This window comes from Myotis davidii, unplaced genomic scaffold (assembly GCF_000327345.1).
Source record: "Myotis davidii unplaced genomic scaffold, ASM32734v1 scaffold265, whole genome shotgun sequence".
Lineage (NCBI taxonomy): Eukaryota > Metazoa > Chordata > Mammalia > Chiroptera > Vespertilionidae > Myotis > Myotis davidii.
The window spans coordinates 4,543,523-4,569,125 of NW_006296627.1; the positions used below are offsets into that span (position 1 = coordinate 4,543,523).

The 25,603-nt window shown below is 46.8% G+C and overlaps 1 protein-coding gene across 5 annotated transcripts in view; it reads left to right on the top strand.

Annotated features, from left to right (window-relative positions):
• Window positions 1-25,603, top strand: part of LOC102753164 (chromosome unknown open reading frame, human C11orf49) — a 144,999-nt gene that overhangs the window by 111,440 nt on the left and 7,956 nt on the right. For all 5 annotated transcript variants that reach the window (XM_006772280.2, XM_006772278.2, XM_006772279.1 and 2 more), the window contains one exon: window positions 11,061-11,145. In XM_006772280.2, coding sequence (XP_006772343.1) covers window positions 11,061-11,145 — 85 coding nt within the window. The remainder of the gene's footprint in view (window positions 1-11,060; window positions 11,146-25,603) is intronic.

A 25,603-nucleotide genomic window follows, 5' to 3' on the forward strand; every position in this document is an offset into this window, starting at 1 on the left:
CGAGAACCAGCTTTAGATTAGTTTTTTATTTTTAGTCCGTCTTGGTTCAACTCACCCTGAGTGAGTAACTCTGTTAGCCACTGCTTCTTTTTATATTTATTTAGAAAAGAAGGAAAATGCATTTTAAGTGAATCAAATGCATAATCTGTTCCACTTCTTATTTATTCTGTGGCTACTTTGGACAGTGGAAAGCCCCAAAAATAATAACTTTTATTGGTTTTTGTTTTCTGTGGCTTGCTTTCTCAGACAAGTCCTCATCAGACAGTTTTGCTGATAGCTTATAAAATTTCAGCCTGATTTTCAGTTGGAAAGGAGAGAGTAGTTGGAAGGTTTTTTTTATGTATATTAAATACACTTTTCTCTTGCCAATCTGTGTCTAGTCTTGTTAAAATTGCAGATACAGGTTTATAGTGGCTTAAAATGTGTATTCTTGTTATCCCTTCTCTATAGAGATTAGCAGAAAGTCACCTAAACTAGAAAGGGTCTATCAGTTTTGGGGGAACAAGGAAGCTGGGAGCCAGATTGACTACATCTGACCCTGGAGCCCGCCTAGAGGAGTGATGGAGATGAAATCGCTGGTGGCAGGCTTAAATATTAACAGTGATACAAGTATTAGCAGTTGCAGCTAGCACTGCATTCTCATTGTGGAATTCACTATTCTAGGTGTTTACATCCATATGAGAAATAAAAGCTGCTGAGTCTCGGGGCTCCAGGGAACAAAAAGGACGTAGGGAGCCTGTGTAGTAGAGAGGCCTGGCCCTGGAATCAGAAGGCTCGATTTGATCATGGCTCTGCCATTTACCTGGTGATTTTGTCCCTTGCTGAGGCTCATTCTCCTTGTCTATAAAAAGAGAAATCATACCATTATCCTCTCCCTCCCCCTCAAGGTTTGTATGGGAATCAAAAGTGATCATGAATATGAAAATGGTTTGCATAATTATATAGTCTCTACCAATATGACTCATCAGCACTTTTAATGGTGAGATGATAGAGGATTGGCAGTGCATTAACTATCAAGAAAAATGGTGTGTGTTTGCCTCAGGCAGGAAGACTATTTATTCACTCATCTACGAAGAACAAAGGCAAGATAAAGTAGTCATGAGATAAGAAATAAGATTGCTTTAGCCACCCACTGGCTTGAGCTGGAGATCTCCGTGAATTGTGCCTTCTCTTCTGCAGGTGCCATCCCGCCTCTGTGCCTCAAATGGAGGAGGGTGATAACAAGAACAGGTGCTGTTACTGAGTGCTTCCCCTGTGCCCTATGCCAGTTTAGGGCACTGTCAGTTTACTGTCTCTCTCTTTTTTAATCATCTCTTTAATCCTCTCAAGAACTCTTCATGGGGGGTAAGAGATCAACCAAAGGACTTGTATGCATGCATATGAGCATAACCAATGGACACAGACGGGATGGGGGTAAGGGGTGAGGGCATGTGCGAGGGGTTAGGGGCAGCCGGGGAGAGGTCAATGGGGAAAAAGGAGACTTACGTAATACTTTAAACAATAAAGAATTTAAATTTAAAAAAGCCTTCCCCCCCCCAAAAAAAAGAACTCTTCATGATTAGTATTAGTAATATCATTATTCCTATTACTATTGTTGTTATTATTATTCACTCTTATTTCCAACTGGCTTGCTCAATGTCATATGACCAACTAGCTGAAGAACCAAGATTGGGATCCTGATTGGCCGATTCAGGAGCCTGCACTGTTAAGCATGTGTTACATAAGACCCATGCAGGGGTTAGGGGGTTTTAACTGTCCTCCACAGACCCCTAGAGTTTCAAACCAGTGCCTCAGGCCTTCTCTTCCCTCTACCTCATTCTTTGCACCTTTAGCCTGGGTGAGGGCTATTGAGAATATTGGGCAAAAAAGCCTTATTTAATCTATGTTGTTGAGGTTCCTTATAAGATTCCCATTGAGGGGAAAAGTATATCTGTTTAAAAAAAATTTTCAACCCTCACGTGCCACAACTTCCTTATTTTACAGGTGAGAAAATGGAAGCCCAGAAAAATGTAATTAGTTCTGTGCAGAACTCAGACCATGTATTTTTCTTTATGTATTATGTCTTTGTGGTAGAACAGAATATTCGCCCTAAAACAACATGAAAGCCTTCACTGTGACCATAAAGATCCACATAAGGAAATTCAAAACACCATGAATTTCCTCTCTTTCAAAGGTTGTGAGGTATTGCAGATATACCACCATGAAAAGGCAGAATGTTTCCTCTAACCTCTAGTTGCCATGAGGAGGGATGGAGTTCATTTCCACCCGAGCTCTCATGCCTGTTGAACCGTTTCTTTTCAAGTAAGAGTGGGTCACAAGAGTTTTCCACAGCACCTGCTTCTTCCTGGATAAGAATTACATCTTGGCTCTGAGGTCTCTGTTTCAAAGGACACACCCTGTCCTCTTATTTCCAAATGAAAACGTGAAGCAACAACAACTGGTAGAGCTGGGCTAGTTGGTCTCTGGATTAGGATGAATGGTGGTACAAATGCTAGGCTTGAAATAACTTTCCTGATGGGCTGCTGGGCCCTTTGGGAGCTTATGGTGCCAAGATCCTGCTCCATATTTTGATGTCCAAAGCTGCCTGCCATTTCCTCAATAAATGGTCAGGAGACTATGCTTGTGCCAGAGTAACTAGCCCTGTTGCTACTGGCACTGGTGCCTCCTTTCATAATGCCATATGGCTGCCCACCCTAGGCCTATGCACTCCTGTTATATTTCATGTCATCAAAGCTGTTGAAGAGAGTGACACCCCGCCCCAGAATCAAGTCTTGCCTTGGTCCTCCAACTCTCAACAGCCCCATCATGATGAGCAGAAGGCAGGGCAATACCCCAAGGGTCTCACACAGTCTGGGGGTTCTTATCGTATCAGACCTGGCCTCTAGTTCAATCCCACAGTAGTGAGTAGGGATGGCCATGGTAAGCCTAAAAACCTGATCAGATTGCCATAATGTGCCATACACGATCACAGGTTAGAATTGCTCACATTTCTTTTTTTCTTTTTTTAATTTCTCGCATCTTTGTGTGTGTGTGTGTGTGTGTGTGTGTGTATTCTAATCTAATAAAAGGCAAACAGCACAGCGTGGTGGTAGGAGCCTTTCCCACCTCAGTAGTGCTAAGGATGTCCGACTGCAGCTTAAGCCTGCTCCCTGCTGGCAAGTGGACATCCCCCCAGGGCTCCCGGGCTGCCAGAGTGATGTCTGACTGCCAGCTTAGGCCCAGTTCCCCAGGGAGCGGGCGTAAACCAGCAGGTAGTCATCCCCCAAGGGGTCCCAGACTGCAGAAGGCATAGGCTGGGCTGAGGGACACCCCCCCACCGAGTGCACAAATTTTTTTGCACCGGGCCTCTAATATATATATATATTTATTTCAGAGAGTAAGGGAGAGAGAGAGGGAGATAGAAACATCAATGATGAGAGAAAATCATTAATTGGCTGCCTCCTGCATACCCCCCACTGGGGTATCAAGCCCCCAACCCAGGCATATGTCCTTGACCAGAATCAAACCCGGGATCCTTCAGTCTGCAGGCTGACGCTCTATCCACTGCATCAAACCAGTTAATGCTGCCACATTTCTTTAAATCTTTGTGTAATATAAACAGTTCCTGGGGAGTTGCTTTTGTTCATTCTAAAAATTGCCATGAAAGTGTTACTATGTCTGATTTAATACTTTGCCTAGAACATATATACTGGTCAAAAAGAAATAGTCACTTGATGTTGGGCTTAGTCATAATAAAATATAAAACTAAAGAGTCTGGCTTTCTGCCCTTATTTGAACACACAAAGCATGCTCTGGGGAGGAATGAGTTGGCAAAGGGTAGTGTTAATAATGGCCCAAGTCCTTAACCCCACAGGTGTCATTGGAAGCCATTGCTTCTCATTCCTTTTGTAAGATCATTTTCCTTTCAGTAAATTAATTATCATTTCCCTCCATTAAACATAAAACAACAGTGCTACCAAAGAAGATAAACTTGAAGAACACAGCCTGCTATTCTCTGGGACTTTGCTTGACAGGAACATGGCCCTAGAATGTTCGATTCTTCCTGTGATTTGTGGTACCCAAGTGCTGCGTGGTGTGCCACATGTCTTGCCCCTTCCTCTCTCTGCCCTCACTCGCCCTCACTCCCATCCCCATTCTTGCAGAGTAGCACTGAGGAGTATTTACTCAGCTGTGGGCTGGTACCAAAGGCTAAGTGCCTTGGGGATGGGAAGGAGTGGTATGGTCATGCCCTGAACTATCCATGTCCTTCCGAGCATCTCTTGGCAGAGCAGCCTGGCTGAGGGTGATTGTCATTTAAAATGAGCCCTGCATAAAAGAACATAAAAACAATTGCAGCTGAAAATTGGAGAGTCCACTCATGGGCTGTGGTATTCTCTGGCTTTTGTGGTCATTCCTGTTGAGAACATGCAGCCAACCAACTAGAAGTTGTCCAGTCGTCTGAGATTGCCCATGGCTTGGTAGCATTTCATTATCTCCAGTTCTTGTCCCAGCACTAGCTCACCCAGCCATCAATATGTAGACACTCATACAAATGAATTCAGACTAAACCCCATTTCATCCCTCATACTTTCTGAGCTAAAAACCCTTGATTTGGACTTTGGAGAAGGCTTTTTCTGATTAAGGGACAAAGATATGGCCCTAGTTCCTTCCACTCCTCCACTGATCTCCTTTAATGACACCACTCTGATCCTGGAAAGGGCACCATTTCCCAGGAAGCGCGGGAGCATCTGAGTCTATAACCACACACCGCCCCAGTTCCTCTGAGCAAATGTGTGGACACACATGGTGGTCTGTGAAGAGTTTGTAGAGATGACTAAGCTGCCCCCAGGAGCTTCAGAGGCAGGAATTTCCACAGCAAGAAGGCAAACCAGATGTAGAAAAGACAAGAGAACATCTTTATGCTTCATTTCCAAGAAAAGACGGGATATATTGAGCATCAGTAATTTCTGACTAAATTTTCTAGCCAAAATAACCTCATCTATCACTGTCTGGGATTAAAGATGGCCAATGAAAGAATTTTTGAGTCGGAGGCTGCTTATCTTAATAACTACAGTATTCATGCTAGAGTTGTAACACTGGTAAACTGAATTATTAGAAGGTAAACCCTAGGCTTCCTCTGATTTTCAAGGTAAAATCGGTGCTACATTCCTATGAAAATAAATATCCAAGCTGATTGAGTTGAGCATTTGATGTAAAGGTGTTAGGAGTCAGCAGAGCCCAGGAAAGCAGTACACCTGCAATGATTTATTGTTTCCTGAGATTATAGTACCTACCAAATAGGACACCTTCCATTTTCAGCACTTTACAACTCCTGGCATCTCCTCACACCCCTCCCCAACTAAGATATGCCCCCTGTGTCTGGAGAGTCCCCATCTCTGTGTTCACACAGTGGCCAGAACTTTGTCCCTCTGAATTTTCATGAGTCACTCTGCAAAATGTTTTCCTTTTTTATGTTTGTATTGAATTTTGAGAGAGGGAGAGGAAGGAAGAGGGATAGAGAGATAGAAACGTTGATGAAACACCGATCAGCTGCTTCCCACACGCCCCCTACTGGGGATCAAGCCTGCAACATGCACCAACCTGGAATCAAATCAGCAACTTCTTGGTTCATGGGTTGACACTCAACCACTGAGCCACACCGGCAAGACTACAAAGCGTGTTTTCATTCACTCATTCCTTCAACAGATATTTACTGTGATGTGCCAGACATGTGCTAAGGGCTTTAGTTAAGTCCAAATATTTCTCAGTTTCAGGACTTCAACTATTAATTGGTTAATAATTATAAAATACTATTACCATTTATTGAGCACTTTGCTAATTTTCCAGGAAAGTGTCATATATATACATGACCTCCTTTGATTTTTACAACAATCCTATTGGGTAGATACTGTGGTTATTCACATTTGTGAGATGAGGAAACCAAGGTTTAGAGAAGTTGTATAACTTGTCCAAGTCATACCGGTGGTAAGTAGTGGAGCGAGGTCGTCTGGCTGCAAAATCTGGGCTCTGCACTTGTACCACTACCCTGTGCAACCACTCTGCCCTGTTTAATGGGGCCGCCTGGAAGGCATCTCTATGTCTCACTCTGATATAAAGTCTATCAGTCACTGGCCTGACCCCAGCCAGATCCCACCTCCTAAAGGAGAATTCTCAAGACCTTTGCAGCTAGGCAGGCTTAGGTCGGAATCTCAGTCCTTCCTCCACTCACTAGCTGTTTCCTTGAGAAAGTAATTAACTTGAGTTAAGGAAACCCTAGTTTCTTTATTTCTAAAATAATAGCAAATACTATAGCAGAGGATGTATGACGGGCCATTAATGTAATGTAAGTACTTTACATTAACTCACAGCAACTGTGTGATGTTGATACTATCATTATCTCCATTTTATAGATGGGAAAACTGAGGCATCAAGAGCTTAAAGGTCAGGTCATTTGAAATCAATGGCAAAGCTCAGATTTGGGCCCAGACAATCTATCTTTGAAGTCCATGCTCTTAGCCACAATACTACGCTGTGCTGCCTCTAGAGATGATAAATCATGGTGTAAAACCCTCTGGTCTGGAGCCAGGCACAGAGTTGATAGGACGATTATAAGGTTTAGAGGAAGAAAGTTTAACAGCTCTGACCACCCACAAAAAAGAGAAGCACCAATTTGTGGAGAGTGTTCTGATCTTGATCTTATACCAAGACGTCTTATGTCTTTGCCTTTGAACTTTCAGGGCTTGCTGGCTGAAGCTTTCCTAATTGTGGGGATTCCTTTAGAGCATGCATCTGTTGGTACACACCACCTACCTTCCCTGCACCTGCCGGGTGCAGAGGCTGGGATGAGAAATGGCGGAGTGGCCACCAGCACAGGTGTACTCTTCCCCGCCCTCCTGTGGCCTCCGGCCCAGCATAAGCTGCTGTACTGGAGCTGCAGTCTTTCCTGTTGACAGTAATTAGAACCTTTCAGACTCAATTTCTTACATGGGAAAAATCCCAATTCGCTTGACTTGTCTCCTTGATCCAATTCACCTGAAGCTATTTAGTTTCTGCAGTTTGTTTGTAGGGGAAAGCAAGCTCCTGAGCCTTCACACATTAGTGGTTGATAAGATCAAGGCCTTGAAAATGTTTGTTGGGTAAACTTTGGAGCCAGCCGCCTGCGTTTGAATTCCAGTTCTGCCTCTTAAGCATGCACCGTCTGAGTTTGTGTCTGTGCAATGGGGATAACAATAGTGAAGATTAGATGAGCTAAGGCATGTAAAACCCTTGGCAGGACAGTGCCTTGCCCTCAGCAAGTGCTCAGTGAATATGAGCTGTTAGTATTATTAATATTAAGCCCATCCAGCCCTTGGTCATCCTTTCCCTCCCAGCCTGGACTCTTGCTCTGGAAAGCTAGTTCCTCTCTCTGTTCCCCAGGCTCTGGACTCTTCTCTCTCCTCACTCATCAGAGTATTTCATCTCTCTACGCCTCCATGAACATATCTGTGAAATGGGACTGAGAATAATGGAGTCTACTTCATGAGGTTGTTGTGAAGGTTAAGTGAGCTAATTCAAGGCCTGAGCAAAGACCTCAGTGACTATTCAGTCTCATTACTGTTAATCCTATAGCACAAAGGGCTGCCTGCAAAGGCCTTTGAGATCTTGGAGAGTTCTAAGAGCCGGGGGCCCAAAGTAGACAGGGGCATTTAGGATTAACTAATGCCTGAGTGTGAGCCTTGGGAACTAGGGAGACTGCTCGCTTGCTCATTTCTGTAACAGTGCCTGGACCCCAGGAGGCACATGCTGATATCAAATTAGTGAATATTCTAAAACAGGTTTGGCTCAGGCAACCTGACAGAATTTTCAAGGCAAAACACTCCTAGGTGTTTAAGCATTTCAACTTGGCAAGAAACATCTTCCTCCTCTCCTCTCCTGTCTTTGCCTTCAGGATTTAAGAACAAAACCAAAATACCTCTGATTGTTTGGAGTTACTATGTTCTAGACATCCTGCTAAGCACTTTGTAGACATCTTTTTTCATCTTGACTTCAGCCCTGAAAGGTAGGTATCATCATTTTCATTTTACAGGTGGGAAACTAATATTTAGAGAGGTTGAGCAATTTCCCCAAGGTTGCATACCTGGTACATTGCAAAGCCAAGATTTGACCCTAGCCCATTCGTGGGCAAACTACGGCCCGCGGGCCGGATCCGGCCTGTTTGAAATGAATAAAACTATTGAAAAAAAAGACCGTACCCTTTTATGTAATGATGTTTACTTTGAATTTATATTAGTTCACACAAACACTCCATCCATGCTTTTGTTCCGGCCCTCCGGTCCAGTTTAAGAACCCATTGTGGCCCGCGAGTCAAAAAGTTTGCCCACCCCTGCCCTAGCCTCTGGGACAGGAAGGGGACAGCTCCCATTTGCTCATCAATGTTCTGATTTTGGAACAAATACCATTTACTATTTTCCACTTACCATTCTCCCAAATACCCACCATACAACCCAGGAGTGTCTCCAAGTGACAGATGCCTCTCCATGGAAGACATCTAAACTTGACATTATTTAACCACCACTTGATAGACGTAGAGCCTCCCACAATTAAAGTGGTGAAAGCTGTTTCTTTGCCTGAGTTTCATTTATCTCGTTATCTGACTATCTTCCTTACTTCACATTTGGGAAAGTCAAGTTCCAGAAGTGACGGACAAGATGTATTCTGATTTTCTGACGTGTTTAGTATTCCCGCAAGACAGTACATTAGAGGAGTGCAAAGTTGTTTTTATACATCAGTTTTCTGACTTTGGGAAGCAAGAATTGGAAACCAGGAGGCTGACATCAATCCCCAGCATTTTTTCTCTTTCTCTCTCTCTCTCTCTCTCTCTCTCTTCTCTCTCTCCCTCTCTCTCTCTCCATCTCTCATCTCTCATCTCTCATTTACCTTCACCCTGTTTATCTTCCCAAGGATATTTTATAGGTAATTATGGGGATAAATGTGAATTTCTGTGTGAGACACTTTTACGTCCACCTCCAAGAATGGTATCAGGTATATCCACCAAAGCTTACTCTAGAAAAGCACTGATAATTCAAAGATAGAACTCTCTTTTATTTACTTCCTGCCCCCATACTTCTCTCTATACCATATATAGGGAGTTCTGGAGTGAGATTAAAGTGGGAGCACATTAGATTCAGTGGCTTTTCTCCCTTCCCTTTGCCTTTCCTTTCCCTCACCCCAAATCTATGAGATCATGAGTGGCTATTACTCCTTCCCTTGACAAAACCCCCTCTCAGGCTGTGCCCGAGGTCAGGCAAGTGAGGAGAGGAAAGTACACACCCTATTGTGGCCAAGACGAAAGCCACAAAAGCCATCTTGATCCTTTGACCTACATTGACGCTGATTCTGTTCCTTGGTGTCCCTGACTTTGGCAGTGTGGTTTGGTTAACTCTGTGCCCCCGTTTTGAATTGAGCTTTAATGAAAAAGTAGTAGGAACTCAGGCCTGTCCCTGGGGATTTGGGGTTTTTGTCTTGGAAAAGCATCAACCGAACTAGCCGGGGCAGGAGAGCTGAATTCCTGTGGCTTGGGCTAACTTAGGTCCAAAGAAACCAAGTGCCTATGATCATCTTCATTCCCCAAATGTGGCCGTGCCCTTTGGATTCCCTTCTCTCACTCATGCTCCCAGTTAGGATGGCTTCCAGGTTGCTTACTCTTGCTTTACCATCAGCATGTCTTTCCATATTTGAAATGCTTTAGCTTGAGGAACACTTGTGGATTGCTGCTGCCTGGCTGACCTAGAACCTTTTGGGTCAGTACACACAGTACCGAAACAGCCTTTAAGCATCAGGGTCTTTCCTCTCCCTTGGGGTCCTATGTAACTCCGCGAGGTGTACCTCTGTGGGTCTCCTGTGCCAGCAAAGACTGGCTCCTCTCTCCCATCGCACTGCTTCTGTATATCAGGAATCATTTGTTTGCCTGGACTGTATACCTTGGACAGCTAACTTGGCTTACTATAATATGACCAGATTTGTGCGCAGACATCAAAAAGAAGCCAGTCTGTGTAATACTGGATGACAGAGTAATAAGGTCTGCGGGTTGCTATACTGTACTCTTCTCCTCCATACATTGCAAGACTGAGTGTGCCTTAGTCCTGCTTCCAGATGTTCTGTCGATGGTCGTTAGGCACATTGTAGTGAATGTTACCATGCCAGAGAATTTCGGCAGATTTAACCAGCTTTTAAATGACTCATTCTTGCAAATTGTTATACACAAGGAAAGCCAAACTAAGAAGGCTGATAAAAGCATGCCTCTTGTTCCTTCTTTTCCATCCCATTTTTCAAACCAGTGAAGCTCCTTTGGCTAAAATAGCTGGGTTATAGCTGGGTGCCTCCCACCCAGGAAACACTTTGTATAAATATGGACCTTAAAATCTCACCCCTGGGGGTCAGTGGCTAGCACACCCTTAACTCTTTTAAAAAGAGCAGCTCTACTGCCCTGGCCAGTATGCTCAGTGGTTACAGCATTGGCCCACACACTGAAGGATCATGGGTTTGATTCCCAGTCAAGGGCACATACCTAGGTTGCAGGTTTCATCCTCAGGCCTGGTCAGATTGTGTGCTGGAAGCAACTAATCAATGTGTCTTTCTCACAACTCTCTCTCTCTCTCTCTCTCTCTCTCTCTCTCTCTCTCTCTCTCTCTCTCTCTCCCGTCCCCCTCCACTCTCTCTAAAAACCAGTGGGAAGCCGAAACCGGTTTGGCTCAGTGGATACAGAGTCGGCCTGCGGACTGAAAGGTCCCGGGTTCGATTCTGGGCAAGGGCATGTGCCTGGGTTGCGGGCACATCCCCAGTGGGAGGTGTGCAAGAGGCGGCTGATCGATGTTTCTCTCTCATCAATGTTTCTGACTCTCTATCTCTCTCCCTTCCTCTCTGTAAAAAATCAATAAAATATATTTTAAAAAAACCAATGGGAAATATCTTTGGATGAGGATTAGGAAAAAATAAAAAAGCAGCTCTACTGAAACTAGGTCTGAAACCTATGAAGTGACTGAAAAGAAAGCAGCAAGTTCACATGCAGAGACCTAATGTATTTCTCTCCATTTCCACTTCAGATCTGCTGACCATGAAGGAGTATCACTGTTTGCTGCAGTTACTGTGCCCCGATTTCCCGCTGGAGCTTACTCAGAAAGCAGCCAGGTATGTCTTCTGGGCTCCCGAAGCCAACTCAGCCCTCGGGGACAGAGCTTCTTAGAGAAACCTGAAATGTATACAAACAAACAAACCATCAGGAAAGAAACTGGCGTTCGGAGAGAGGTTTATTTGGGAATTGACCAAAAACATAATACTTACTTTCTGTGTTTCCAAACGGAAGCGAAATGATCCTTTGTGGTTTCTGTGGGGAGCCTTTGGGTCTGCAGATAGAGTTGGAGGGTGGTGAGATGAAGAGGCAAACACTCACACACACACACACACACACACAAAATCATAAGTATTTGTGTGTGTAAGTATAAGTGTGAGAGGTGAGAGACAGAGAAACACACACACACACACACACACACACACACACACACGCACACACTCAAACACACACACACTCTCACACACACACACACACACACACTCACACACACACACACACACACACACACACTCACACACACACACACTCACACACACACACAGAGGTAAGAGTGGCAGCAGTTTGTGAGGAAAGGGGATGAGCTTGGAGACTGGATAAAGCTCACTAAAGGGAAGGATGAATTGTATTATTTATGCTAAAAAAAAAAAGTGTTTTCAAGATTATTCCAGAATAGTTAGAACCTCCTAATTTCTGTGTTTGGTTTCAGTCATTCACATTTTTTAAACAAATGAGGTAGTTGGACTATGCACTCAGTTAACTTATAACATAAAACCTGAGCTAAGGTAGCAAATGGAAGTATAGCAAAAAATCTTGTTTTCTGAAAGGAGTCATATGGAATTTTTAGGAAAATACTCTGTCTAGATACACCTCATTTTATTGCTCTCTGCAGATACTGGTTTTTTTTACAGATTGAAGGTTTATGGCTACCTGGGTTGAGCAAGTCTATAGGCACCATTTTTCTAACATTTGTTCACATTGTATCTCTGTGTCACATTTTGGTAATTCTCACAGTATTTCAAACTTTTTCATTATCATTACATTTGTTATGGTCATCTGTGACCAGTGATCTTGGATGGTACTATTGCTCGACCGCCAAAGGGGTCGCAACCCACAGGTTGAGAACCGCTGTTCTAGACACTCCACAGGTGGCTCCTGAGTGAATGAACATAGGAATGAAGATTCCTTGTCTGGCAGTTTACAGGGTTCCTACAACCCCTGGTTCTAAGGAACTGCAAGGACAAGGTCAGAAACTATATCCTATATTCATTTGTTCACTCATTGATATATTCATCAAATATTTCTTTTTTAAAAAATATATTTTATTGATTTTTTACAGAGAGGAAGGGAGAGAGATAGAGAGTTGGAAACATCGATGAGAGAGAAACATCGATCAGTTGCCTCCTACACATCTCCCACTGGGGATGTGCCCACAGCCCAGGTACATGCCCTTGACCGGAATCGAACCCGGGACCCTTCAGTCCACAGGCCGACGCTCTATCCACTGAGCCAAACCGGTCTTGGCAAATTTTTCTTTTTTAACAGTGTTTTGGGATACCATATAATTCACCCATTTAAAGTATTAAATTCAATGGCTTTTAGTATATTCACAAAATATGTTCACATTTATTACCACGGGCTGTTTTGAAACATTTTAATTGTTCCAACAAGAAACCCTGCACCTTTTAGCATTACTCCCCAAGCCCCTGCTCCTCCCCAGCCGGAGGCAACCACAGATCTACTTTCTGTCTCTATAAATTTGCCTATTCTGGACATTTAAAATAAATGAACTCATATATCATACGGTCCTTAGTGACTGATTTCTTCCACTGAGCACGTTTCTGGGGTTCATCCATGTTGTAGCGTGTGTCAGTACTCCATGAAACATTTTTTTAAAATATATTTTTATTGATTTTTACAGAAAGGAAGAGAGAGAGATAGAGAGTCAGAAACATCGATGAGAGAGAAACATCGATCAGCTGCTTCCTGCACATCTCCTACTGGGGATGTGCCCGCAAACCCAGGTACATGCCCTTGACCGGAATTGAACCTGGGACCTTTCAGTCTGCAGGCGGACGCTCTATCCACTGAGCCAAACCGGTTTCGGCCATGAAACATTTCTTGAGTGCCAGTTTTGTGCCGGGAGCTGTTCTGTACACTGGAAATAATGTAGTCATGAGTAAGTTATAGTTGCTCCTGCTCAAGGAGCTTGACGTTGGTTTAGAAGAGGATCACCTGGGTACCAGTTCCTGCCTGCCCCCACTTTGTGACAGACCACCTTGGTTTCTGTCCCTCCAGGGCAGCGACAGCCTTCCTTTCCCACTCCAAAAAGGTAGGTGGCGAGTTTAGGGGGGCGAGCCCTCTGTGTGATTTTCAGTCCCAGCAGCCACAGCTTTGCATTTGCCCAGCCATCTCCCAGATCCTTCCGGACAGTCTGATACATGTATGCACTGCAAGAGAATAGAAGAAACAGAGCCCTCTAACTCCACAGATTCTTACAATCAGTGATACCAAGGGCTGTGGAGTGATATCTCCCGATTATCCCCTTCCCACCAGGAAGCCTACTGTTTGGTAGTAACTTTAGACCTTCCCGTTTGAGGAGGCAGCATTGTTGCCCATCCATGCCAACAGCAGTGAGGGAATTATGGGAATTCAAGTGTAAACAACAGAAGGGCCTACAGCAGTGACGGCAAACCTTTTGAGCTCGGCGTGTCAGCATTTTGAAAAACCCTAACTTAACTCTGGTGCCGTGTCACGTATAGAAATTTTTTGATCTTTGCAACCATAGTAAAACAAAGACATATTTTTGATATTTATTTTATATATTTAAATGCCATTTAACAAAGAAAAATCAACCAAAACAATGAGTTCGCGTGTCACCTCTGACATGCATGTCATAGGTTCGCCATCACTGTCCTAGGGTAATGCTCAGGATACTGATTGCAAAATTAGAGTTGGATTCAGAACGAGAGAGAAGTTTGTTTTCTCCCTGTGTATGAGCATCAGGCTTCTGTGTCAGCCCTGCCTCCCAGGGCCATTCTTTCCCCAGTGCCACTCCAGCTGGTGTGTGTGTAGAAAAATTGTATATATCCCAGAACGCGCACTGGTTGTGTAAGCTATTCTCATTTTGTCCAGGATCCCAACTTCACACACAAGCCCAGCCTGCTGACCAGCATGGCATATGGGGGGTAGGGCCTTCAAGGCAGTTACCATTGCCAGAAGGGCGCTGCCCTGCCCCGTCTCACTGCTGGGCTCACTTCACTCAGGCCGCAGAAGGAGGCTCTAGTCTGTGATGATGTGTGTGTGAAAGAATGTAATCCACAGGCAGCTGTACACCAGAGCCTGTTCAGGGCCCTGGCGTCCCCACATGCGCCTGACTTATGTGCTGTGAGCACCGTGGCCAGGCCCTGGGGCTGCAGGTTTGAGCTGGAAACACAGGAAGGGAAAAAAGGAACAGACTCCATGGTCATGCCCAGCCAGAGAGCCTCTCCACCTCAGACACTCCTGCAGAAGCAGGAGGCGCTAAGTAATTTTATTCTCAAATGGTCACCTAGCATCTCTGTCTCCATCCCTCGTGGACTAGGGAGCTTTTCTGATGGTTCAGACCATGCAATTAGAGCCAGACTTCTTTGTTGTTGTTATTATCATTTTTATTGAGCTATAATTGGCATGTGACATTATATTAGTTTCAGGTATACGGTATCCTGATGGGATATTTGTATATATTGCAAAGTGATCACCACAGTAGGTCTAGTTAAGATCTGCCACCACACATAGTTACAAAATTGTTTTTCTTATGGTGAGAACTTTTAAGATCTACTCACTTAGCAACTTTCAAATAGGCAATACCATATTATTAACTACTAGAGGCCTGGTGCACAAATTTGTGCTCCAGTGGGGTTCCTCAGCCTAGCCTATGGGATCAAGCAGAAACCTGCTCTCTGACATCCCCCAAGGGGTCCCAGATTGCGAGAGGGTGCAGGCCAGGCCGAGGGACCCCACCAGTGCATGATCGGAGCCAGGGAAGGACTGCGGGAGGGCTCCAGGGCGTGTCCAGCCCGGCTCGCTCAGTTCTGATCGGCTGAATCCCAGCAGCAAGCTAACCTACTGGTCGGAACGTCTGCCCCCTGGTAGTCAGTGCACATCATAGCAACTGGTCAACATGTCGAGTGTCTGCTCCCTAGTGGTCAGTGCATGTCATAGCAAGTGGTTGAGCAGCCTTAGCATATCATTAGCATATTATGCTTTGATTGGTTGAACAGACAACTGGACACTTAGCATATTAGGCATTTACTATATAGAATAGTCACCATGCTGTACATCACATCTGGCAAGCAAGTGGCAGTGGTGGGAGCCTCTCCCACCTCCATGGCAGTCAGACATCCCCCAAGGGCTCCTGGACTGCAAGAGGGCACAGGCCAGGCTGAAGTACAGCCCCCCCCCCCAGTGCACAAATTCTGTGCACCGGGCCTCTAGTTACAAATAATGCTGCAGTGGACATAGCGATGCATATCTTTTTGAGTTCGTGTGTGTGTGTGTGTTTGTGGGTTTTTAAAAATATTTTTTTATTGATTTCAGAGAGGAAGGGAGAGATAGAAACATCAGTGATGAGAGGGAATCATTGATTGGCTGCCTCCTGCATGTTGGACTGAGCCCGCAACCCAGGCATGTGCCCTTGACTGGAATTGAACCTGAGACCCTTCGGTCTGCAGGCTGATGCTCTATTCACTGAGCTAAACCAGCCAGGGCTCAAGTTCGTGTTTTTGTTTTCTTCAGATAATTACCCAGAAGTGGAATTGCTGCATCATATGATAGTTCTAGTTTTCAGTTTTTGGGTTTTTTTTTAATATATTTTATTGATTTTTTACAGTGAGGAAGGGAGAGAGATAGAGAGTCAGAAACATCGATGAGAGAGAAACATCGATCAGCTGCCTCCTGCACATCTCCCACTGGGGATGTGCCCGCAACCCAGGTACATGCCCTTGACCGGAATTGAACCTGGGACCTTTCAGTTCGTAGGCCGACGCTCTATCCACCGAGCCAAACCGATTTCGGCTAGTTTTCAGTTTTTAAGGAACCACCATATTGTTTTCCATAGTGGCTGTAGGAACTAAACTTCTTGTGTTCAAATCCTGGTTCATCTGTGTTCTTGGAAAGTTCTTTAATTTCTCTGAGCCTCAGTTTCCTCATTTGTAAATTTGGAATAATAAGAGCTTTAATCATTGAAGAAGTATGTAATATGCTTAAAATAATGCCTGGCACAGAATAAACTTTCAGCCTTGACCTACAAGAGCACCAGCATCACAGGCTAGAAAGACCCGTGTGTAGCACTACCTGTGTCTATTAACTGGATGACATGAGGCTCTATCTGAACTTCTCTAAGCCCTGTTTTCATATCTGTAAAATGGGGGTGATAATAGTATATAAGCCATAGGGTGGTTGTAAGATTTCAAAAACTATATATATAAATTATTTAGCATGTTATAGACATTCTATAAATAAGTTTCTTGCTGTTAAAATAATGTTGGCATTATTATTATGACAAGACTTTTAAAAAATAATGAGATCCCTATCCAGTTTGGCTCAGTGGATAGAGCGTTGGCCTGTGGACTGAAGGGTTCTGGACTCCATTCCAGGCAAGGGCATGTACCTCTGGTGCAGGCTGCCGGCCCTGGTCAGGGCGTGTGGATGGCAGCCAATTGATTGGTTTCAGGCTCCTCCCCGCCCAGGCCCTGGCCTGGGCTCATGCAGTAGGCAACCAATCGATGTGTTTCTCTCACATCAATATTTCTCTCTGTCTTTCCCTCTCTTCTACTCTCTCTAAAAAGCAATAGAAAAATATCCTCGGATGAGGATTAAAATATATATATATATAGCACCTGTGTCTTACTAGTAGAGTTGTTTTTAGGGCTTAAGAGATCATGCATGTAAAATATATCATGTAGCCCTCAAAATAGATTACCTATTTTTAAAAAATCATAATTAGTGAATGGGGAGTGTGTTTAATTCCTGTAATTTATTTTTCAAATGTTTACTGAACATCTGCTATCTGCCAGCCGCATGCCATGCACCAAGGACACAGCGTCATGCTCCTTTTGTGTCTTTCTTTATGCCTCTTCCCTGCAATATCTTTCTGCATAGTTTTCCTCCCTAGATCTGACTTGCCATCTAACAATATCTCTGCTGCCCCAAAAAGTCTTTCTGCGAAACAGGCTAGCCTTTCCTTCCCCATTCTTCCATCGCCAAATGCCTGTCATGTGCCAGTCAGTGTGCTTGTGGAGGGGCTATGACAGTGAGAAAAACAAATGTTGTTCCAGCCCTCAAGGAACTTACAGCTGACAGCGCAGCAGACATTCAATGAACAGGAACATAGAAACAGGGGACCCAGCCTGACCTGGGGAACCGTGAAAGGCTTTTCCATGGAGGAAGACATGTTGAATTTGGGGCTTAAAGGATTAGTAATAGGTGAACATGCCCTCTCAGCTATCAAGATTTACTATAAGGCCATGATAATTAAGATAGTATATCACCAGAGTAAGGATACACCAATGGATCACACTAGACGGCCAGCCTGACCCCTGAATTTATAATAACTTAATCTATAAAAGGGCAGCATTTCAGAGCAGTGGGGAAAGGGCTGACTCAAGGAGTAGTGGTGGGGTCATCGTTTTTCCACAAAGGACAAAACAGATCCCTACTTCATACATATTCAGAAGTCAGTTTCACATGGATTACAGACCTAGTGTGAAATACAAAACTCTAAAGCTCTTTAAAAGAGAATAGAGGAAAATATTTTTATGGTTATCAGGTAGTTAAAGAATTCTTCAACAAAAAGTTAAAGATACAAGAAGCCCCAAGCCCAATGGACAACATAGATAAACTTGACCACAAACAAAATTGCATTCTTTTCCTCAGTCATTGTTCATTGAGTGTGCCTGTGATGTGCCAGGCACACTTCCAGGTGCTAAGGACAGAGCAGTGGACAAAACAAAGTACTTGCCCTCATGGAGCTGGCATTCAAAGAGAGAAGTACCAGGAAGCAAGAATTCCCTGGCAGCAAACAGAACCCTGGCCACGGCAGTGCAAGTGCCACACCCTAACCACTGAACTATCAAGGAACCTTGCCCTGTTGGTAATCGCTGCCATGGAACAGGCTGCATGCCCCCTGCAGTAGAAAGGACAGAGTGCGGTACCTCAGAGTGTGATTCTGTACAGCAGCTAAATTGAATACAGGGACATATATAGGCATTAAAAAATATATCAAAATATCACGTTACCAACTGATAACACAGAATTTGAAGACAAGCAAAAAACCCAACAACACCTACCTAATGTTTTAAGAATATAGGCAGTTGTGTGAATTACTACAGTATAAAAACATGGGGAGGGAGGGGTGCGTAGCCACCATGGCTCAGTGACCACGTTTCAGAGGTGATCTCTGAGGAAGAGGGTAGAGGAATGGAATGAGCGAGGGGTCCACGGGTGGCTTGAATAGTATGTGTAATATTTTACAAAGCTTTTAAAAATTGAAGCAAGGTTGAAAAATGTTGAGGTTTGATAAAGTTGGCTAGTGGGTACACAGGTGTTTGTTATGTTATTCTCTGTCATTTCCTAAAGTTTTAAATATTTCATTTAAAACAGAAGGGATGGGTGGGGTTTAGGTCGGGATCAGGGAGAGGAAAATGCCGCCTCGGGAAAGTAAGCCTCCTGGAAAGAAGCCCGCCTTTCACCAGTGACGACCCAGAGGAACGCGAGAAGCCAGTGGGCCCGCAGTTGGAGGAGCGTGCAGCCATGCTTTGGATCTGGGTACAGGGATACCTCAGAGATATTGTGGGTTTGGTTCCAGACCATTGCAATCAAGTGAGTATTGCAGTAAAGCAAGTCATGATCCTTTTACTAATGGAGCATCTTGCCTACAATTTATACAAAATGCAACTTCTGCGAAGTGCAGTGGAGCGACGTATGCCTGGATTTACCAGGAGCCCTCTAGCTGTGAGGCTTCCTGGGAGAGACCAAGAAAGGGGTTTAATGGCTGAGCTGGGTCCTTCAAGCCGGGTGCTAGAAGAAACGTCACTGGGACCTAAGCTTCCAGCCCCCCTGGGGCAGTTGCTAGGCACTGATTACAAATACCAAGAGTGGAAGGACAACGCCAGCTGCAGGAAGGTGTTACGGCCACTAAGGGGCACTGAGCCCAGTGTTTATACCAGTGCAGGTGGCCCAGGAGCTGACTAGACTAGAGTCAGAGGACCTGTGTTTGAATAACAGCTCTTTCACTTCTAGCTGGTGACTTTAGTCAGGCTTCTTAGCCTCTCTGAACCTCTGTGTTCTCAGTAAAGATATTCACTGAGCTTGCCTCACAGGACTGATGGGCTCAGTGCTGACAGAGTGAGCCTGATGACGAGTGACCATCGTCATTGCGTTGTTACTGCCCATGCTCTGGATCGAGCTTCTGAGGCACCACAGGGCAGGTGGCATTGGGGGTGCCCTGGAGGTGCAGGCTGGAGCCAGGGCAGAGCAGTGACCGGGACATCAAGGGCCTGGACTTGTGGCAGCTTGTGCAGCACGTGGGTGCCGCCAACCCAGTCCAGAAGGGGGGCAGCGGAGGGAGTGTCCCAAGAAGCCTGACAGCAGCCTTCCCCTTCTTCCTGGAGAAGGGAGCCAGAGTGTAGGTCATTCTCAGCATGGCCCTGACACTGAAACGCAGACTGCAGAGCCCAAACAGACGTGGGACACTCTTCCGCTGTGACCTCCACAAAGTGGCGAGGTCATGGAAGGTGGCTTTTCTTTCTGGACCCGCTGGAGGCTGGCTTCCCCCAACTGCGGATTCGAAACCAGATAGCTTCCGCCCGAGAGCCTCCGTCCGGCTGGGAGCTGGCAGCACTTACTTCCTCTGCGCTCTGTGTTTCTTTGCTGTCTTGAACTCTCCCAGCACCTTAAACCGGCTGGAATACACTTGTTTTGAATGCTCATTGTACACTAAGTGCGGTGCAGCATCATACTGACGCTTTACAAAATTCCTGTGAAACAGAAATCATGGTTACCTCCTCTTTACACATGAGGAAACCCAGCCTCAGAGAGAAGAAGTAATTTGGCCAGTGAGTGCTGGAGCTGGGATCTGACCCCAGGGCCGCGAACCCAGAACCCCAGGAAAATGGGTGCAGCTCGAGCCACTAGACCAGGAACACTGAGCCTTGGGGGCAAATACGACGTTGGCAAGTCAGGAAGTTCAGACTAAAGCTGTTTGCTTCCTTGACACTCATTTACCTCCCAGCCAGCCCATCCCAGCTGCTGGGAGTCAGCCCCCAGGATTAGCTCGGACCCTGCCAAGTGCTCTTTCTCCGTTCTGGTCGCCTGCGCTGGACTCCACCCTGCGCATGGCTGTGCTCGGCGCCAGCCTGCACCTCAGTGCCTTCACTTCTCCCCCGGAGCCCCTCTCTCTGGCCCGGAGGCATGGCCTGCAAGGATCCCTCTGCACCCAGTGGATTTGCACAGCCTTCTGTTGGCAACAGCTCTCCGCTGGCTCCACTTCAAAGCAGGGGCGGCCGGCTCCTCCAGGTGTCAGCAGCAGCTGGCACGTTAGCTGAAGGCCTCTGGCAGGAAGGGGTGTTGAGCCAACTGCCATCAACTGGAAAACAGCACATGTGGATGAGCTCCTCTCCAAGAGATTCCTTCTGGAGGCCTCGGGGCTGGGGACAAGTTCAAGTTCAGGGGAAGGAGCTCACTGTCTGGAACAGGGGTCCGTGTCCCAAAGGCCAAGACGGGCCTGTAGAGCTCCTCCTGCTTCCCCACAGTCTGCCGAGACCCAGTGCCCGACGCCCAGGACCTTCGTGGGTCGGAGCACTGGTGTGGAGATGGACAGCAGAGCATGTGATGTGTTTGTGAGCCTCAGACCTCTCTGCCGCCAGTCCTCCAGACAGCGGCCTCTTCCCCAGCAGAACCAGCACTAACAGGAGCCGCTGTCAGTTCTGTCTGCACTGGGGATGACACTGTGAGCCGCAGAAGCTCTTTCTTGTGAGGAGTGCAACCTTGTCAGGCTTCTGCTTGAATTTCTCCAGCAACAAGAGGCTCACTCCTCCACAAAGCAGCCACAATCCCAGAGCTGAGAGGCTTAAAAAGTCTTCTAGAGCCAGACCCCCTCAGAGGCAGCCCTTCACAGGTCAGGTCTCAGCCCTCACTCCTCCTCCTCCTTCTCTCCCAAGCACAGGGTCTCAGTGCAGTCATTGTCTGATACCGTGGTCTGCAGACGCTAGTTCATTCCTCCTAAATGGACTGGACTGTCCACAGCTGGCTATAGTGTCCAGGTGTCACCTGGCCAGGGGAGAAGAAAGGGTTCTATGGCCTCTTACTCATTTTTTCATGCTTGCCTTCATTCAACAAATATTTGCTGAGTGACTGCTATGTACCCTGTGCCGTTCTGGAGCCAAGCGACAGACAGCAGTGTCACCTGGTGAACAGTGAGGAGGTAGCAAAGAGCTGGGGAGGCCTACCCTAGTCGGGCATAAGGAAGGTCCCCCAGAGAGGTGCTGTGTAGGCTGCAACCTGAAGAATGGGCAGGCCGCAGGTAGGTGAGGAGAGAGGCCTGGAGGGCGGGGAGCATTATGGGTGGAGGCCCTGGCTGCTCTGAAGGGCCTGAGGAAGGAGGAGCACTGGGAAGAATGAAGGATCAGTGCCCCTGGAGCCTGGAGAGGAGAGGGAAGCAGAGGGGAGAACGTGGAGAAGAATGGGGGACTCTGTTCTAAGGGCAATGGAAGCCCATGAAGAGTTTTAAACAGCTGTAAAATGGTCAAATTTGTGTCTTAAAAAAGATCTTTCTCACCCCAGTATGGATACTCAATTAGTATATATGCTGCCAAAGTGAGCACTGGATACTCAATTAGAAGGAGGCAAGAATGATTGCAGGAAACAGGGAGGGAGGTCATCCAGTTGTCCGGGAAAAAGAGGTGGCAGTGGGTGGCAGATGGTGGCCGTGGAGGAAGGTAGATGGATGCTAGAGAAATGTCAGGGGTAGGACGGACAGGACTGATTGACTGATAGATGTGGGTGGGCAAGACAGGGAGTTTCCAGGACTCCCGGGCTTCTGGCTGAGCAGGGTAATGAGTGGTATTGCTGTTAATAAAAGCTGAGATCCAGTTGGCTTTTCTGGCAGCCAGTCTCACTGCTTGCAATCAAGAAAGCCCCTTCAGCCCTAGCAGGTTTGGCTCAGTGGATAGAGCATTGGCCTGCGGACTGAAGGGTCCATGGTTTGACTGCAGGCAGTCAAGGGCACATGCCCAGTTGTAGGCTCAATCCCCAGCGTAGAGAGTGCAGGAGGCAGCCAATCAATGATTCTCTTTCAACATTGATGTTTCTTTCTCCCTCTCTCTTCCTCTCTGAAATCAATCTATATACATAAAAGCCTAATATGCAAATTGTCCCCACAGGAGTTCGACCGGGAGACCAGGAGTTCAATCGCTCACTATGATGTGCGCTGACCAGAGGGGGTGGGGCGGAATGAAGGGAGGCCGTAGCCAGCAGCCAGAAGGCCCTGATCAGCCCTGAAGTGGGTGGGGCGGAATGAAGGGAGGCCGTAGACAGCAGCCAGAAGGCCCTGATCAGCCCTGATCGCCGGCCAGGCCTAGGGACCCTACCCATGTGCCAATTTTGTGCACTGGGCCTCTAGTAAAAATATTAAAAAGAGAGAAGAAAACCCTTCATCCTTTTCACACATGCTGCTGGGACCCAGCCACATGTCCCTCAGAAAGAGACACCCTGCCGCTGTCACCTTCCCAGGTAGCCTGCTGGTCCTGCCCGACTGCTGTCTGTTTCAGCCACCAAGGAGCAAGGGCCAAGACCCCTTCCCGCCCAGAGAGACTGCCACCATGACCTGGCGGGTCTCCTGCCCTCTCCCAGCTGTGCTCTTGTTCATCCCCAGCTGCCCATCTTAAAAGAGAGTGCTAATGTTGCGGTCGAGAACAGTCCCTACAGATGCTTCATGCCAGGTCTGGGCTGGAAGGGCAGGCCCTGTTTGTAGCTTCTAGTCCCGTCTGGGGCTGTGGGAGGAAGATGCTGTGGCAACTGCCTTCGAAGCCCGGGTGGGGCAGGGCTTATCCCGGTGCATGCTGGTTGGCGAGAACGACCGCGTCTGGAGTGAGACCGTGGTGATGGTCGCACTACTTCGTGAATGTACTAAAACGCAATGTATACTTCTAAACGGTGAATCTTGTGTTATTTGAGTTGTATTACAATATAAATAAATGACAAACGGATGACGTAGGAAGTAGTGAATGGAGGTCAGTGCTATAAACAGGAGCCCTGGGTCCAGGTTGATGATACACAAGAGAAGCCAAGGACATCTTCAGAGGCTTTGGCTCCCCTCCGCGGGTTCCTGCTCGGGATGTTCTCAGCCTGCGCTCTTCCTCAGTTATTAACTGCAGGCCGTTCGGTCCTCCGCTGTCCTGGGAGTAGGCCAGGAAGGAAAGGTCACCCGCTCCCTCCTCTGGGACCTTTCTTCTCCGCTGAGCCTGGGAGGGGAAAGCTTTGGGTGCTGGTGGCTCTTCCTCCCTGAGCATTCTGGGAGAGCTCACCCTTCCTCCGTAGTGTGGGCGTCTCCGCTGACCCATCCGCCCTACCGGCCCTCTCTCTACCTCTCTTGCCTCTCCCTCCTCATCCAGTTGGAATCTGGGCTTTGTGCCCTCTCTCTTCCTTTTTGCCTCCCTGGGTTATCCGCAGGTTATGAGAAATGGGGTGACTGCTTGGCTATGGCTCAGGACTTGTCCCAGAAGCCACTGATGGAGGGACCAGGGTGCCCTCCTGTGGCCATCGGCAGCATTGCTTCTTCCCACCTTCTGGCCTCGCATTTTTCCCAGCTAGAATTTGAATGTTCAACTCTGGTAGTTGGGGCAATTTTTTTCTTCCCGAAGAGATACATGAAAAACAGTTTGGCCTTCACATGTAGGTGAAAAGAAAGAAGACAAATCAGCCGCAGGAACTAAGAAGTAAGGGTTAGTGTTTATGCTCCATGTGAAAGAGGCAGTGTGGCCCGAGGGAAAGTGCGTGGCCTGTGGCGTCAAGCAAACTCACCAGCTTGTGACTTAGCAGGTGAACTTCTCTGAGACTTAGTCTGTTCACTGTAAAGTGGAAATGATGACCACCTACCTCACTGTTGTGGGATAAGATTTAATGACTACAGTGCCATGAAGTAAGTGGGATACCGGTTTCCATTGTGATCATTACTACAACTACAGACTAGAATTAGGAACCATTTTCACTCTTCAGGGAGATCTGAAACCAGAACCACCTGCCTTAAAAGACCCCAGGGGCACCACTCACATTGTCTTCTCTCTAAAGCCCCTTCCCCGAGGTCAGCAGTGCCGGTTCTCTCCGCAGCTGATGCAGATGCCAGTTTGGGGACCCGCTGACAGTGGGAGGTCCAGAGAGATTTAGAAAAATACACGAGAGCTCAATCAGTGTGGCTCAGTGGTTGAGCATCAACCTATGAAGCAGAAGGTCGAGGATCGGTTTCTGGTCAAGGCACAGGCCCAGGTTTCGAGTTCAGTCCCCAGTAGAGGGTGTGCAGGTGGCAGCTGATCAATGATTCTCTCTCATTGATGTTTTCATCTCTCTCCCCCTCTCCCTTCCTCTCTGAAATCAATAAAAGTACGTTTTAAACAAACAAAAATACACAAGAGATCAAAATAAAACTTTTTTAATGTAAAAATAAAGCCAGAGGGGCCCAGTCAGAAACAGATTGGGGTCCCAGCTCCCTTTCAGTAGATGAGTTTGGCACCCTGCCTGGCACATGGAAGGAACCCAGCGAGTGCTCATATCCTTCCTTTCCTGTCCTCCCTCTGCTGGGGCCCTGAGCAGAGTATGAATATGGCCTGGGTCTGAGCCCTTAATAGTCACGTGGTTTTTTCCCTGGGAGGGGGGTGCAGTGGAAGGAACTACAGAGAGGAAACACCAGGAGGGGTCCACCTGTGAGAGGACGGCAAACAGGAGCAGTGGCCACCCTGTCAGGAGACAGGTTGTGCTCTGACCCGCTCAAGTGCAGAGTCCCCAGCAGCTCTGGGCCCGCTTCCCTTGTCTGCCCTCCGTGTCCCCGGATGGAGGTTCTGGAGCTCTCCGGCCCTGGGGAGCTTATTAAATCTCAGTGCCACTTGCCAAGACCCCTTTAAACCTCTTGGCTGTTCCTTTTGCCTTTTCCAATCAGCTGTATTTATTCTGACTAAACGGTCCTCACTGCAGGATGAAAGGATTTACTGCTCAAGTATATGAAAAGAAATCTTGGCTGCAGTACAATCGCACCCTCTCCTGGCTGCCCCCGCCCCTCCTCAGGCCCCATCCACTAGCTGGTGCCACGGAGACTGAACTGGGAGCCTGCCCTTGGTAGTGTGGTCAGCTTAGTTTGGTAGCAGAGCCCAACTGATGAAGAAGTGAGGTGATTGGGAGGAGCTTGTTTCGGGGAGCCCTCTCCCAACGTCTTGCTACCCCAAGGGAGACTAGAGCCCCAGGAATGGCTCTCGCGCTCGCTCGCTCTCT